Source organism: Puma concolor, chromosome D1 (genome assembly GCF_028749965.1).
Source record: "Puma concolor isolate L17-30 chromosome D1, mPumCon1.1.hap2, whole genome shotgun sequence".
Taxonomy (NCBI): Eukaryota; Metazoa; Chordata; class Mammalia; order Carnivora; family Felidae; genus Puma; species Puma concolor.
The window spans coordinates 33,692,034-33,705,664 of NC_141676.1; the positions used below are offsets into that span (position 1 = coordinate 33,692,034).

A 13,631-nucleotide genomic window follows, 5' to 3' on the forward strand; every position below is an offset into this window, starting at 1 on the left:
CATTCAGGTTGAAGAATAAGAAATATTTGGCTTTAAGAGCCAAACCCTCGAATTCATGGTTCCGACTATATTTCACAGATAGTATATATGAACTTGAGACTTTGCAGTCAGTAAGACAGAAACACACGTATGCTGAACCAGAATTTCCTGAAACAGTACTTACTGTTACTACATTTGATGTGTTCCGATTTTTTCTATTCTATTCTTTCCTATTTAACTTTTGTTTAAAAAAAAAGTTGGCAATGACCCATTGAAATGATTTCACAACCCATTAATTGGTTGTGAGTTGAAGTTTAAAAAAATACGCGTCTAAATAGAAGTTTTCGTGGGTGTGCGTGTTTGAAGGCAAGGACCATGAAGTAATGTTTTCCTATCAGTGGTGTTAATAAGTGTAGCCATAATAAAACATAAACCGTTTAGTTAATTAGAATATTTACCATAATAAATGCTGTTGGATTGATTTCTTTATGAATAGTGCATTTTGTCTGCTACGATGAAGTAATTGAGTGTTTCCAATCTGCCCAGCTGACAATCCTTACAATACTTCTTGTTGATGTTAAATGGACTATTGAAATACCATTCTGTCTGTGTGTCTTGGCTGGTAATGAGCACTGTTTTGTCATCGTTAGGGTTACCAGAACAGCTGTTGACACCCAAAGAATGCCTGAGAACACCCGTTAAGTAGCAAGAAAACAAGGAATATTAGAGTTTAACCCTTGTCTGTTCCATGGGATCCAGAAGCTAGGGTACTTAATCAAACTATAGAAAGGAAAATAATGCTCTTTTTCTCTTTGGATTCATTTTTTTCTTTGCCGTTTGATAATCATTACTCCAGATTTCAAGCATTTTATATTTTTCTCTTTAGAGCATGCCCCACACTGAAAAACTAGGCTGTTTAAAAAGACAAAAACAAACAAACAAAAAATCCCCCAAAAACAAGTGGAACTTGTTTCAATGTTAGAAAATACTGAATTAGCCTAACTACTTTTATTTTTTAAAGTTACCCCTTTAAGGATGTATAACTTAAACCACACCTGCCTTTCGTTGTGGTATGGTATTTTCACACCAGTGTTTTGTTCTCTACCTTTTCTAACTTGTTGGGTTAGCATCTCCTTGAAGAACACACCCTTAAGTGTCTCCTTGGCCGTATTGCTTCATTGAGAGCATAAACAATTACAGCATAAAATATTACCTTTGGAAATGAAGTCATGCGTCTTTCTTAATTACGGAACCCTTGTAATTCTGAAGGGGGTATGTTTTAAAAGTCTGTGCTCATTCACACACTTGCTAACACAAGCAGATGTGCCTGTGAATATAGGAAAAACATGAATCTAAGAGTTGCTTATTTTCTACTGATTATGCATGGAATGTGCAGAATCAGGAATGCCAAAGTAGGAGTCATAATGATAGATTTGGAAAAGACCTGAGGACTAGCAAGTACAAAATATTTTATAGTCGGGGAAGCTGTGTTCCAGAAGGGCTGGATTTCTTCTTTCCCTCCTTTCCTGCCATTGTAATCTATGGCTGCCAGAATGATCTTTCTACAGTGAACCTGACCTGCTTAAACTTCCTCTGGCAGCTCGGATTTCTGGAGGTCACCTCAAGGATTTTGGGGATGTACTTCCTGCTGATCTTGGTAGCGTCTCTCACCACCTGTAGCCATATTGCTTGTAATGTTCAAGTTCCTGGATAGTTTTCTCTCTTTGACAACTCTGGTTTTATCTCATTAGACCATGCTTTCACAAGTGGCAGTCCCTGGGCCTGGAAGGTACCCCCACCCAAACAAACAAGTTATCTCGTTCAGAGTCTTTCAAAGTTTTCTCCCCATGAATCCAGTGAGGACTACATTTTACATCATGAAAGAGTATATATGCAAAACCTAAATAATTTTGAAACAGTACTGGTTGGTTTTCTATGTGATATACTTAATCTGATTTTAGGTGTTTATTACACATTTTCTTAAATGCCATATGCCACCTGCTAACTACATTTCATCTCCCTCTCTGCACTACCAGCTTGCTATGGGAAGGTTGGACATGTGTGGGGAATGTTTTTAGTTGCACTAATTAGTGCGCCAAGGGGAACAGGGGTGCCAAGTGCCCTATAGTGAGCAAGGTTGTCTTGAATAATGAAGAATTAATCCTGCTCAACATGCCAATTGCATCTCTGCTGAGAAAGAGTGCCAACCTCATGAGTGAGAGCACAGATTGAAACAGCAGCTCTCTATAAAGTAATATCTGTCCATTACACCTTGGCACCACAGCCTTTGCCTTTGGAAGCCTTTCTCCAGTTCCAAGTTTGGTTGATCATCTTCCCTGGCTGTGCCACACACATCACAATATTTACTTATCGTTCATATTGCCTTTCTGCTGTTTCAGAACACTCTTGGAGTAAACACTGTCTTACTTGTCTTTATATACCCAGCGCCCAGCACATAGGCACAAACCTAATAGGTTTAGTAAAGAGAGAATGAAGAGGTTTGGTCTGATGTCCTACTGCAAGTGGATAGCAGAGGTTGGAAAAACAAAACAAATTAAAAAGCAACAAAACAAAACTGCATGTTTCCTGATTCTGAAGCCGGCACTGTGTGTAACAACATCCTTTGGTTTTGGGTAAAGCTGGAAAAGAGGAGCTTTTAGCCATAGGATTATTTTTTCCTGTGGGAGAAATGTGAGGGGGTAACATATTTGCTCTTATTTATAAAAACAGCTGTTGAGGTTTAATTTACATATGGTAAAACTTACTGTTTAACGTACAGTTCTAAGAGTCTTGATAAATATAATCCCAAAACCCCCATCAAAGTCAAGATATAGAGTATTTTCATCACACCAAAAGTTCTCCTGTGCTCTTCTGTAGCCATCCTGTCTCCCATTGCATCTCCCAGCTGTTGGCCACCACTGATCAGTTTTCTGTCTCTAAAAGTTTGCCATTTCTGGTATGCCGTATAAATGGAATACAGGGGTGCCTGGGGTGGCTCTGTTGGTTTAGCGTCCTACTTCAGCTCAGGTCATGATCTCATGGTTTGTGAGTTTGAGCCCCAGATAGGGCTCTGTGCTTGACAGCTCAGAGCAGGGAGCCTGTTTCGGATTCTGTGTCTCTCTCTCTCTCTCTCTGCCCTTTCTCCTTCCCTCTGCACTCTGTCTCTCTCTCAAAAATAAATTAACATGAAAAAATTAAAAAATAAATGGAATACAGTGTGTAGTCTTTTGAGTCGAGTGTTAACTTTGCATAAGGTATTTGAGATTCATCCATGCTCCTGCTTGTATCAGCAGTCTCCTTTTCGTTGCTGGGTATTATTCTATTGTATAGATACACCAGTTTCTTTATCCATTCACCAGGTGAAGGGTATTTGGGTTGTTCCGGTTTTTGACAATTATTTATATACCTAGCATTGCTGAGTCATATGGTCATAGGCACGTGTTTATAAGAATTTGCCGGGGGCAATTTGCCTGCGTGGCTCAGTCGGTTAAGTCTCCAGCTCTTGGTTTTGGCTCAGGTCATGAATCTCACAATTCGTGAGTTTAAGTCATATGTTGGGCTCCCAGCTGAGAGCATGGACCCTGGTTGGGATTCTCTTTCTCTCTCTCTCTGTCCCTCCCCTGCTTGCGTTTCTCTCTCTCTCTCTCTCTCTCAAAATAAATGAAAAAACTGAATAAACTTAAAAAAAAAAAAAGAATCTGCCAAACTGTTTTCCAAAGTGGTGGCACCATTTTGCATTCCTACTAGCAGTATATGAGAGTTCCTCTTGCTCTATATCCTTGTCAGCACTTGATATTTTCAGCCCTTTTTCTTTCATACTTTAGCCATCCTGATAGTTGTGTGGTGTGGTATCTTGTGATATACTTTGCGTTTCCCCACTGGCTAATGTAGAACATCTTTTTATGTGCTTTCAGCCATTTGTGTCATCTTTCGTGAAGTGTCTGTTTAAATCTTTTTGCCCACTTACAAATCTGGCTTATTTTCTTACTGAATTTTGAGAGTTCTTTCTATATTGTAGGTACAGTTCCTTGATCTTCTGTGTTTGGCAAATATTTTCTTCCAGTCTGTTTCTTATCTTTTCATTTTCTTAGCAATGACAATGTACCTTTGAAAGTCTTTAATAGAGAAATTCTAAAAGGGCCTGAGGTCGAAGTTTTAATCCAGTAGAAAAGATGATCATAAAATGCATTAAACATTCTTCCCTATATCTCTTAAGGCAAAAAGTTTTCATTTTTTTTTTTTTTTTTTAAGATTTGAAGTTGGCGTTTTCTCCAGCCTTTCTGTATTGTTAGGAAGATTACATACTAGGATATTCAAGTACTTTCAACAGATAATGACTTTACAAGGTGGTAACTTTTCTCTGCAGTAAACTAAAATTTATTTTTAAGCGCCAATATGGGGTGTTTTAGCAGACATCTTCTTAAGGACTACAAGGCTGCAGGGAAGCAAGGTTTGGATTCTTCCCACTGGAAAACAGAGTCTTTGCGTTTGAAACACCAAGGAAGGCGCTAGATAACATGGAGCCAATTTCTGCTGCCTAAAACTGTAGTAGAAATGTTGCACATGGTTTTAGAGGGGTGTCTGTTGTGACATCTAGTTGGATTCTAGCAGTGCCAAAAAAACATGTAAGGTCAGGAAAATCTCTCTGGAGCAAAATCTGAGTGAAGTACTATATAAACTGTTTTGGCCTCATTTCTGCAGTATAAAGAGCAGTATCTTCAAATATACATAGCTGCCCTGATTGCTTTCGAAATGCAATAATGCATTTTTTAAAAGTTAAATTTAATTGGATGTTGCGACAAAATATAGTGATAGTGAGTGGAGAATAGAGTGATGGATTTTAATTAAAAAAAGAAAAAGAAAAAAAAAAGAACTGTGAACGTATCTTTTGACACAGAAGCCTCACCATCTTAGCACTTTGCCTTGCACGTAAGTAGCTAATGTTAAATGGGTGACACAGTATCTCCTTTTATAGGAAAATCCCTAATTAATTTTCCTTTTGGCATAGTTGCTTTCACTGACAGAGAGTTTCTCATCTCATGATGTACAGCCTACCAAAGATAGCATCTAGATAATATGAGATGGTAATACAGTAAAACCTTGGTTTGCGAGCATAATTTGTTCTGAAAAATCGCTTGTAATCCAAAGCACTTATATATCAGAGCAAACTTCAAGAACCATTGGCTCAGTTGTGATCAGGTGACGTTGGGTGTCACGTACTACTTGTATTGCAAGACATCACTTGTTTATCAACTTAAAATTTATTAGAAATGTTTGTTCATCTTGGGGCACCTGGATGGCTCAGTCAGTTAAGTGCCCGACTTTGGCTCAGGTCATGATCTCGCGGTTCGTGAGTTCAAGCCCTGCGTCAGGCTCTGTGCTGACAGCTCAGAGCCTGGAGCCAGCTTCAGCCTCTGTGTCTCCCTCTCTCTCTTTGCCCCTCCCCTGCTCACGCTCTGTTTCTCTCTCTCAAAAATAAATAAACATTAAAAAAAAAAAAAAAAAAAAAACAGATGTTTGCTCATCTTGCAGAACAAGTTACTTGCAGTCCAAGGTTTTACTTTTATTAAAATATATTTTCAGAGAAGTTTTTATTTTATTTTGTAAATGAAGAATCTTAGGTGCCAATAGATAAGCATGTTCAGAACTATATGATTTCAGATTTGTAAAAAATATATACCATATGTAGAAAAAATCTATAAGGACATCCATGAAATAGGACTGTGGTTATTTCTGGCTATTAATATTGTGAATGGTTTTCTCTGTATTCAGTTTTTAAAAAATGAATGCACATGGATCACTTTTGTTATAAAAAGAAGAGTGAGAGAAGGAGAAAAAGAGATTGCTTGTCTAAAGAGACAGAATCCTTTCAGAAAAGAAGTGAACCCTTCATAAGCTTTGACTAGGATTTGGTCTTCTGTGTGTGTCAGCGCAATTGATGGGTTAGAGAGAACTTCCTTTCAAATTTGTCCCGTCAGAGGCATCTTTCAAATTTAGTTCTAGTTTTTTTTTGTTTTTGTTTTTGTTCATACTGCATACATCTGTGACTGGAGACCTGAAATTTTTGGCTAATTACGGAAGACCCTAGAAAAGTCATTGGGATAGTATTTATTATCAACAGGTGCTTGTGGAGTTTAAAGACACAACCATTTCCTAGAGAACAACATGAAAGAACCCAGTGTTCTCTAGAACCTGTATGTTGTTTAGGGACTTTAAACCGCTGGGTAGTGTTCGAGATATCATCAACAATGTGGCAGTAGCAGCACACTTTTATCTAGTACAAACAGGAGGACTTATTCAAATTTAGATAACATTGGGTCAATCAGAGTATATTACAAATTAAATAATTCTGTGGCAGGAGGCCCAGACCCAGTGAGCATACAATGGCGGAGTCGAAGGTGGTACACGCTTGGCCATCAGCAAACAGGTTAGTCTTGCTTCTGGAGCATTTTACAGGGGTTTTAAAAAGGAACCTTGTTGAAACACGATGTTCCTTTTTACTCTGTAGATACTTTAGAAGTAGTGAATTTTATGAGGGGAAAAAAGATGAGAGTTTAACCACTGGGGAGATTTAGCAGTTTCAATTAAACAATTGTACCCTTTAAATTTTAATTTTGAAACCAGCCACTGCTAGTGTTTGAGCATTCAGCTTCCCCCCTGCCCCCCTCCTAATGAGGTAATGTGATTTTGTATTTCTGATCTCTGCGGTAAAAATTTGGGAGTATTGCATTGTGTCAGCATAATATGCCGACGTGTATTCTGTTCTAGTTGGTGTACTTGGAGAGAACTAAGTGTAAAGAAATCTGTTAGGGAACAAATATGTATAGAAAAGATACAGTCAAGCATCCCTTTAAAAGTTCTGGGTTCTGTTCACTGCTTGTCACTAAACTATGTGAAGTCATCCTAATCTTTTTGAAATTGGCTCTTGTCCTCCCTTGTCCTTCCAAAAATTTCCTATAAAAATGTAATTCCTTTTATTTCTTCTCTTTTCTTTTCTGTTTTCTTTCTCCCTCTTTCTTCCTTTCTTTTTTCTTTTTCTTTCTTTCTCTTTCTTCTTCTCTCTCTCTCCTTCTCTTCCTTACTTTCAAGTGTTTGATTAGCACCTCAATGCCTATGCCTCAACTTTTTTTTTTCTTTTAAAATGAAGTATTTGACCTCAAAGGGCTCTTCTAGCTTAAAACTCTTTGACCCCTGGAGTTCTGGAGTTTAAAGTCTAGTTTTATAGTGGGGAGGACTCCAGGTTCTAGGTCTTCTGTACCATTTAATGTTTCTCTTGTGTAAAACTGGTTTTCTCTCTGAGGAAAAAAGGCCACCAAAGGCAGTGTGCCACTTTGCCTGCTAGCTTTCACTGCACTGGGCTCAGCCAGCCAGCTTCCAGGAGCCGCAAAAACATGGATGATAGTAAGCTGATACTTTATCACTTATTTAGCTTCTTCTACGTGACTTGACATTTTCTGATCTTCATAGCAGTCTACGAGGTCTGGTTATTACTGCCTCTTTTTTTCCCAAGTGAAGTAGCTGGGACTCAGGAGAGATGAACAGCTTGCCCATGATCACACAGCTAGTCTTGTAAGTTCGTAAGTAGATCTTGGTCTGTGTGGCTGCCAACCCGTGCACTTCCAACTATGCCAGGCCAACTCCAGTTATAGCCATCGGCTCTCTCGAAATTGCCCTCAGAGATGTTTTGAGTTGGCGGTGCTCTGACCTCGTATGATTTTTGGTTTTCTATGTTAGATTTATTTTCTTCATAGCGACCCGGGATGGCATATCACTGGGTTTAACTTCAGAGGTTTCCACTATAAGGTTGTGCTGCTCATCTGAATGTCAAACCACTGATCTTAAGGTTTATCTTTTAGCTGAACATTTTCTATACAAATTTTTTAACTTACATGTTTTGATAATTCATACGGCTTGTGAGCCTGAGATGTTGGTAAGTATGGTGTAGGGCTTCCATTTGTAAATTGTTACAGTTAACTTCTCACCCCCAGCATCCTTTCCAGCCATAAGCTCTCTTGTCGGTGTTGGTGATGTCAGGTCTGGAATCTTCTCCAAGGCTTGTCTGTAGGTTGTTTATCACCATTAGCCCTCATTATTTTAAATGAGTACCCACCCACCTTATAATCTGTAACCACATGTTTCCAGAACTTCTCTGGAGATAACATCTTGTAGGCTCCCCCTTCTGCTTTTTTTTTCTTTCTTATTCTCAAATGTTTTGTTTAAAGCCCCGAAAATATGAGAGAAAACACCTATAAAGATGTGGAACCTCTCTGAGTGTGTGGAAATTCAGAACATTGTGGAAGCTAGTGTTGTTCCTGTGTCTAAAGCTTTGAAACAAAACTTCACCACATGTTTAAAACATATTAGTTTGTAAATATAGAGTCCTACTGATTGCATTTATAGCTCACAGCAGAACTACCTGTCATGTCTTGTTACTCTGAGGGGAAAAAATGAGAGAAGTGTATAGGTGTCTGTGTTTTAAAAAATTGGAATGCTGAGAATAGTGTGGTGTAATTTCTAATTATGTGTCTTTTTATGGTGAGGCAAGTAATCAGTTTTTCTGTTACTGTGATGTTCACCTGACTTCAGGTGTGCCAAGCTTAGGGGCAACTGCATGGAGTGCCTCCTTTCGTAAAGTAATAAATTGTGGTCGTCCTTCTTTCTCCATTTATTGGAATGGCTAAAGAACACCATAGTCGTGTGATATTTTAAGGATCACTGCTTACTCAGATTATTATTTTGCCTTTCAGTGTGACTAAACGTTTTGTTGTATTCTTAAGAATGATTTCATTGGGTAAGAGCAAATAGTTTTGCAGTGGGAGTGACTCAGTGGTTTTATAATGGGAAACTAATAGTCTTTAAATTTTGTGTTATGGTAAATTTTCCAGAAACATTCCTTTTCCACAAAATGAACCTCATATAATTTCATTAGGGAGGATGGGCCCCTCCATGAAAACTACAGGAAAAGGTAAATCATAGAAGTATATAGTTTCAGGCTGGGAAGCCCCTCAGCCACTCGGTTCAGTGCTCTCATTTACAGATGAGTAAACTGAGGCCCAGGATTACACAGTGGCTATTGGCAGTGTCAGGAGTTGAACCTACTTCTTTAGAAGCACCCTATTTTGGTGCTATTTCTCCAGTAAGTTGCTTGAGTGTTTATGAAAAACAAAGAGTTTCCCTTCCCCTGCCCAAGGATAATGATCACTGACTAAATTACTATCAGGGCCTGTGTTTAAAAATAATTCTTGAGGGAGGGACGCCTGGGTGGCTCAGTTGGCTGAGCGTCTGACTCCTGATTTCAGCTCAGGTCATGATCCCAGGGTCATGGGATCGAGGCCCTAGTTGGGCTCTGTGCCGAGTGTGGAGTCAGCTTGGGATTCTTTCTCCCTCCTTCTGCCCCTCTCCCCTGCCTGTGTTCTCTTTCTCTCTCTCTGTCTCCATCTCAAATAATAATAATATAATAATAATTAATAATAATAATTCCTTGAAAAGTGTATTCATTTTGTTTTTCTCATAAGTTATCTTTTTTTTTAAATTTTTTTTTTCAACGTTTATTTATTTTTTTGGGACAGAGAGAGACAGAGCATTAACGGGGGAGGGGCAGAGAGAGAGGGAGACACAGAGTGTGAAACAGGCTCCAGGCTCTGAGCCATCAGCCCAGAGCCTGACGCGGGGCTCGAACTCACGGACCGCAAGATCGTGACCTGGCTGAAGTCGGACGCTTAACCGACTGCGCCACCCAGGCGCCCCTCTCATAAGTTATCTTTAGTAGAATTTTAGTTATTTTCAATGATAAAATTTTGGAATGAGTGTGGAATTTTGGAATCCCTACGGACATAGGATTCATCTCTAGAGCAGTTTTATGCTCAAATTTTTATGAACTTTGGTTTCTCAATTCCTAAAGCTATTTATAATTCTTTTTTTTTTTTTTTTTTCAAATTGTCAGGCAGAAGTTCTCTTAAGATTCACTGATGATTGTACCTAGGTCTTAGAGGCAGTATCCCTTTCCCTTTCACCCATGGTAGGATGGTGAGTTTGCTTTGTATCTTTTTTTTTTTTTTCAAACTTTTATTTATTTAAAGTCTAGTTAGTTAACATATAGTATAATACTGGTTTCAGGAATAGAATTTAGTGATTCATCACTTACATACAATACCCAGTGCTCATCATAACAAGAGCCCTCCTTAGTACCCATCACCCATTTAGCCCATCCCCTGCCCACCTCCCTCCATCAACCATCATTTTGTTCTCTATCATTAAGAGTCTCTTATGGTTTGCTTTTCTTTCTCTGTCTCTTTTTCCCTTCCTATATGTTCATCTGTTTTGTTTCTTAAATTCCACATGTGAGTGAAATAATATGGTTTTTGTCTTTCTCTGACTGACTTAATTTTGCTTAGCATAATATACTCTAGCTCCATATATGTCATCATCACAAATGGTAAGATTTCATTCTTTTTGATGGCCGAGTAATATTTCATAGTATACATATGCCATGATGGATTTTTGGACTCTTTCTATATTGATGATAATGCTGTTATAAACAACGGGGTGCATGTACCCCTTTGAATCTGTAGTTTTGTATCCTTTGGCTAAATACCAAGTGGTGCAACTGCTGGGTCATAAGGTAGTTCCATCTTTAACTTTCTGAGGCACCTCCACACTGTTGTCTAGAGTGGCTTCACCAGTTTGCATGGCTTTGCTTTCTATCTTGACTACCACTGGAGAGAAGTAACAGGACTCATGTGATACTTGGGAAGGCTCAGTGTGCAGTTAAAATCATGGACTCTGGGATGTACATTTCCTGTTACACCATTTGTTGGGTAGCCTTGGGGAGTTCTGTACCTCAGGAAGCCCCAGTCTTCCCCACTGTAAAAGGAGATGTTATGTGTGGTCTTACCACAGTTTCAGTATTCTCTATACCTTAGCTGCTACTGCTATTGCTGGTTTTGTGTCTGCTGTTGCCGTTATTCCTGAACCAGAAAGGTTTCCAAACTTGCCTTGGGAAGAGCTCATAAAGAGGAATGTGAATTCCATTTCCAAATTCCAATGAATGGAAAAGATAGGGAGAAGAGATTCACCTACTTTGGTACCGAAGGTGTCATTTATTTGTTTGTTTGTTTGTTTGTTTATTTCTGAGACAGAGAGAGACAGAGCATGAGTGGAGGAGGGGCAGAGAGAGGGAGACAGAATCCGAAGCAGGATCCAGGCTCCGAGCTGTCCTCACAGAGCCTGACGAGGGGCTCGAGCTCCAGAACTGTGAGATCATGACCTGAGCTGAAGTCGGATGCTTAACCGACTGAGCCACCCAGGCGCCCCAGGTGTCATCTCTTTTAAAAGAAAATTTCTCCTGACCAAATTAATAAAAGCCCTAGTGTTCTTATTGTTAGCTGATTTGGGTGTTTTATTATTAGCTGATTTCTCTTCTACCCTCATATATCAGTATGTCTAAACTAGTGATGAGGCAGTCACATTTGTGAGTTTTCATGGTGAGTTTTAGAAAAGAGAGGCCTGAGGGCCCAGCCAGAGACAAGAGGCAGAGGAACCTGATTTGAGGCAACTGTCCTAGTGCATGCTGGGGCTTTCCCTCTGAGACTGCCTTAACCTGTCTTTCACAATGTCCATATTAAACAGAGTGTGGAAAGAGAAAACCAACTGAGAAGGCAGTTGCCAGGGAGGAAGGAAATGGTTAATAAAGTATTTTTTAGCTGTGTGAATGTAGTTAATTGTCGAGTTGTATCATCAAGTGAGTTCTCTCCTTTCTGCTGCTTCTTTGAGGAAAAACTGTAAATGGACAGCATACCTGTCATGTAAGCACATGTCTCTAGGCTGCATCTCTTCGTAGGCTAAAAATTAAATCCCCTTACAGCTATTACCTGGAGGACTTTTATAGGTTTTGCAGAAAAAATGCCTGGAATACAGCTAGGAGCTGTTTTATTGTCCCTGACAGTGACTTAAGAAGCCACCTATGCCTGCAAATCTTTTATCATGCCCTGGGGTATTCATTTGTTTATTTTTATCAGGTACAGCATTTGAATACCAGAGCACTGGGAAATCAAACTGGCCCAGTCATAGGTAGTTTGAGGCATTTTTCTTTTCTTTTTTCTTTTTTCTTTTCTCAAGGATATTTGAAGAGGGAAAGGAAAATCCAGGACCTGGGTACATTTCTAAATTATGGGACATCATTTATAATAAAAGATTTAACTTTGTATGTGGAAGCCAAATTAGGATTGTCCGTATGTCTGTCTTGTGTGCTCATTTTTCTTCTTTACAGAATGTCAGCAGCTAATTATTCTTCTGAGTTGAGTTCTTTAAGTCTAGTATCACTTAGTTAAAAATTTTCTTAATTTTATGTTTTCCAGGGATATCAGTATGAACAACATTACTCAATTACCAGAAGATGCATTTAAGAACTTTCCTTTTCTAGAGGAGCTGTAAGTAATATTTTGAGAAATATGTTTTATTTGTGTTTTTGTTTCCCCATTCTCTTTGGAAGCTCTTACAAAAGAGATAGTCTAATGTTTCTTAGGGAACATTCAGATTAGCTCAGTTTCAGTGAGCTTTGTGTGCAGAGGAAATCATGTTGTTTTCGGGGAAACAAACTTGATTTTTTTAAGCAGTGTAATTGCTGAAGTTATTTTTGAAAGCCAGAACTAAAAATGTTACTTTCATAGGAGTTTTTTGCTGCAATTATTATAACCATGAATGCTACAGTGACACAAGTTAATTACAGTGTTATCCTGAGATAACAAGGCTGGGGTAATTACCATTGTTGCCAGAGGAGTTGCTGTATGGGTAACACAACCATAAAAAATAATACAAGGTGTTTTAGGGTCATGATGCAGGAGACAATATTGTTGGGAGCGAGCAGAACTGAGTGTGGGTCCCCTTGGACATTTGCACATGACCTTTGGGGATTGGTTGAAGGCATGGAACGTCATCCCAGTCGCTTAGAACACCTTTAAGAATGTTTCTGGACTTGTCAGCTGCAGCTCACATTTCCAGTTTAACAGTTGACATTGTGGAAAATTTCTTTCCATCTGTTTTAACCTCCATTTCGTTATTTCGTTTTGCTTTTCAGACTTTTTTTTTAAAGTTTATGATAAAAATAGGCACTACTACATTTTAAAGTAATTGGAAACTATATAATAGGAATCCAGGTGAAAAATAAAATCAGATCTGAATCAGTTAAATATAGGTTTTTAATGGCCAGGCTAATGGATTATGTAATACATGTAGGTAAGAAGGGGACAGCTTGATACTAAGAACATCAAAGAGATACAGCCCTGAAGGAATCTAAATTCATATTACAGATTGTATCCTACAGCCCAGCTGTTGAGTGTTAGATCCAAGTCTGCGAATGTCTCCTATCTTAGCTCAGCCTCTCCCCCAACATGGGGAAAAGGAATCAAGTATAAGCCATGCAGGTTATGTGTGCTCCCTTGCTTCTGACAAAAGCATTGAAATAGCAGATAAGGATTTAATAAAGTTTTGGAGAAATTGTTCTTCCCACACTACTTAGCTGAACACAGTGTTCCCACAGCAAAAACTGAACAGAGATCATTTGCCACTTCTAAGCTTGTGAACTGGGTCAAGTTATTTAACCTCCCTCTGCTCAGTTTCTTTGTCTATAAGGTACAGATAGCAACAGTCCTCCC

At 38.8% G+C, this 13,631-nt stretch overlaps 1 protein-coding gene across 1 annotated transcript in view; it reads left to right on the top strand.

The window, feature by feature from the left end:
• Window positions 1-13,631, top strand: part of LGR4 (leucine rich repeat containing G protein-coupled receptor 4) — a 103,936-nt gene that overhangs the window by 42,902 nt on the left and 47,403 nt on the right. Inside the window, exon 2 of the mRNA XM_025928331.2 lies at window positions 12,336-12,407. Coding sequence (XP_025784116.2) covers window positions 12,336-12,407 — 72 coding nt within the window. The remainder of the gene's footprint in view (window positions 1-12,335; window positions 12,408-13,631) is intronic.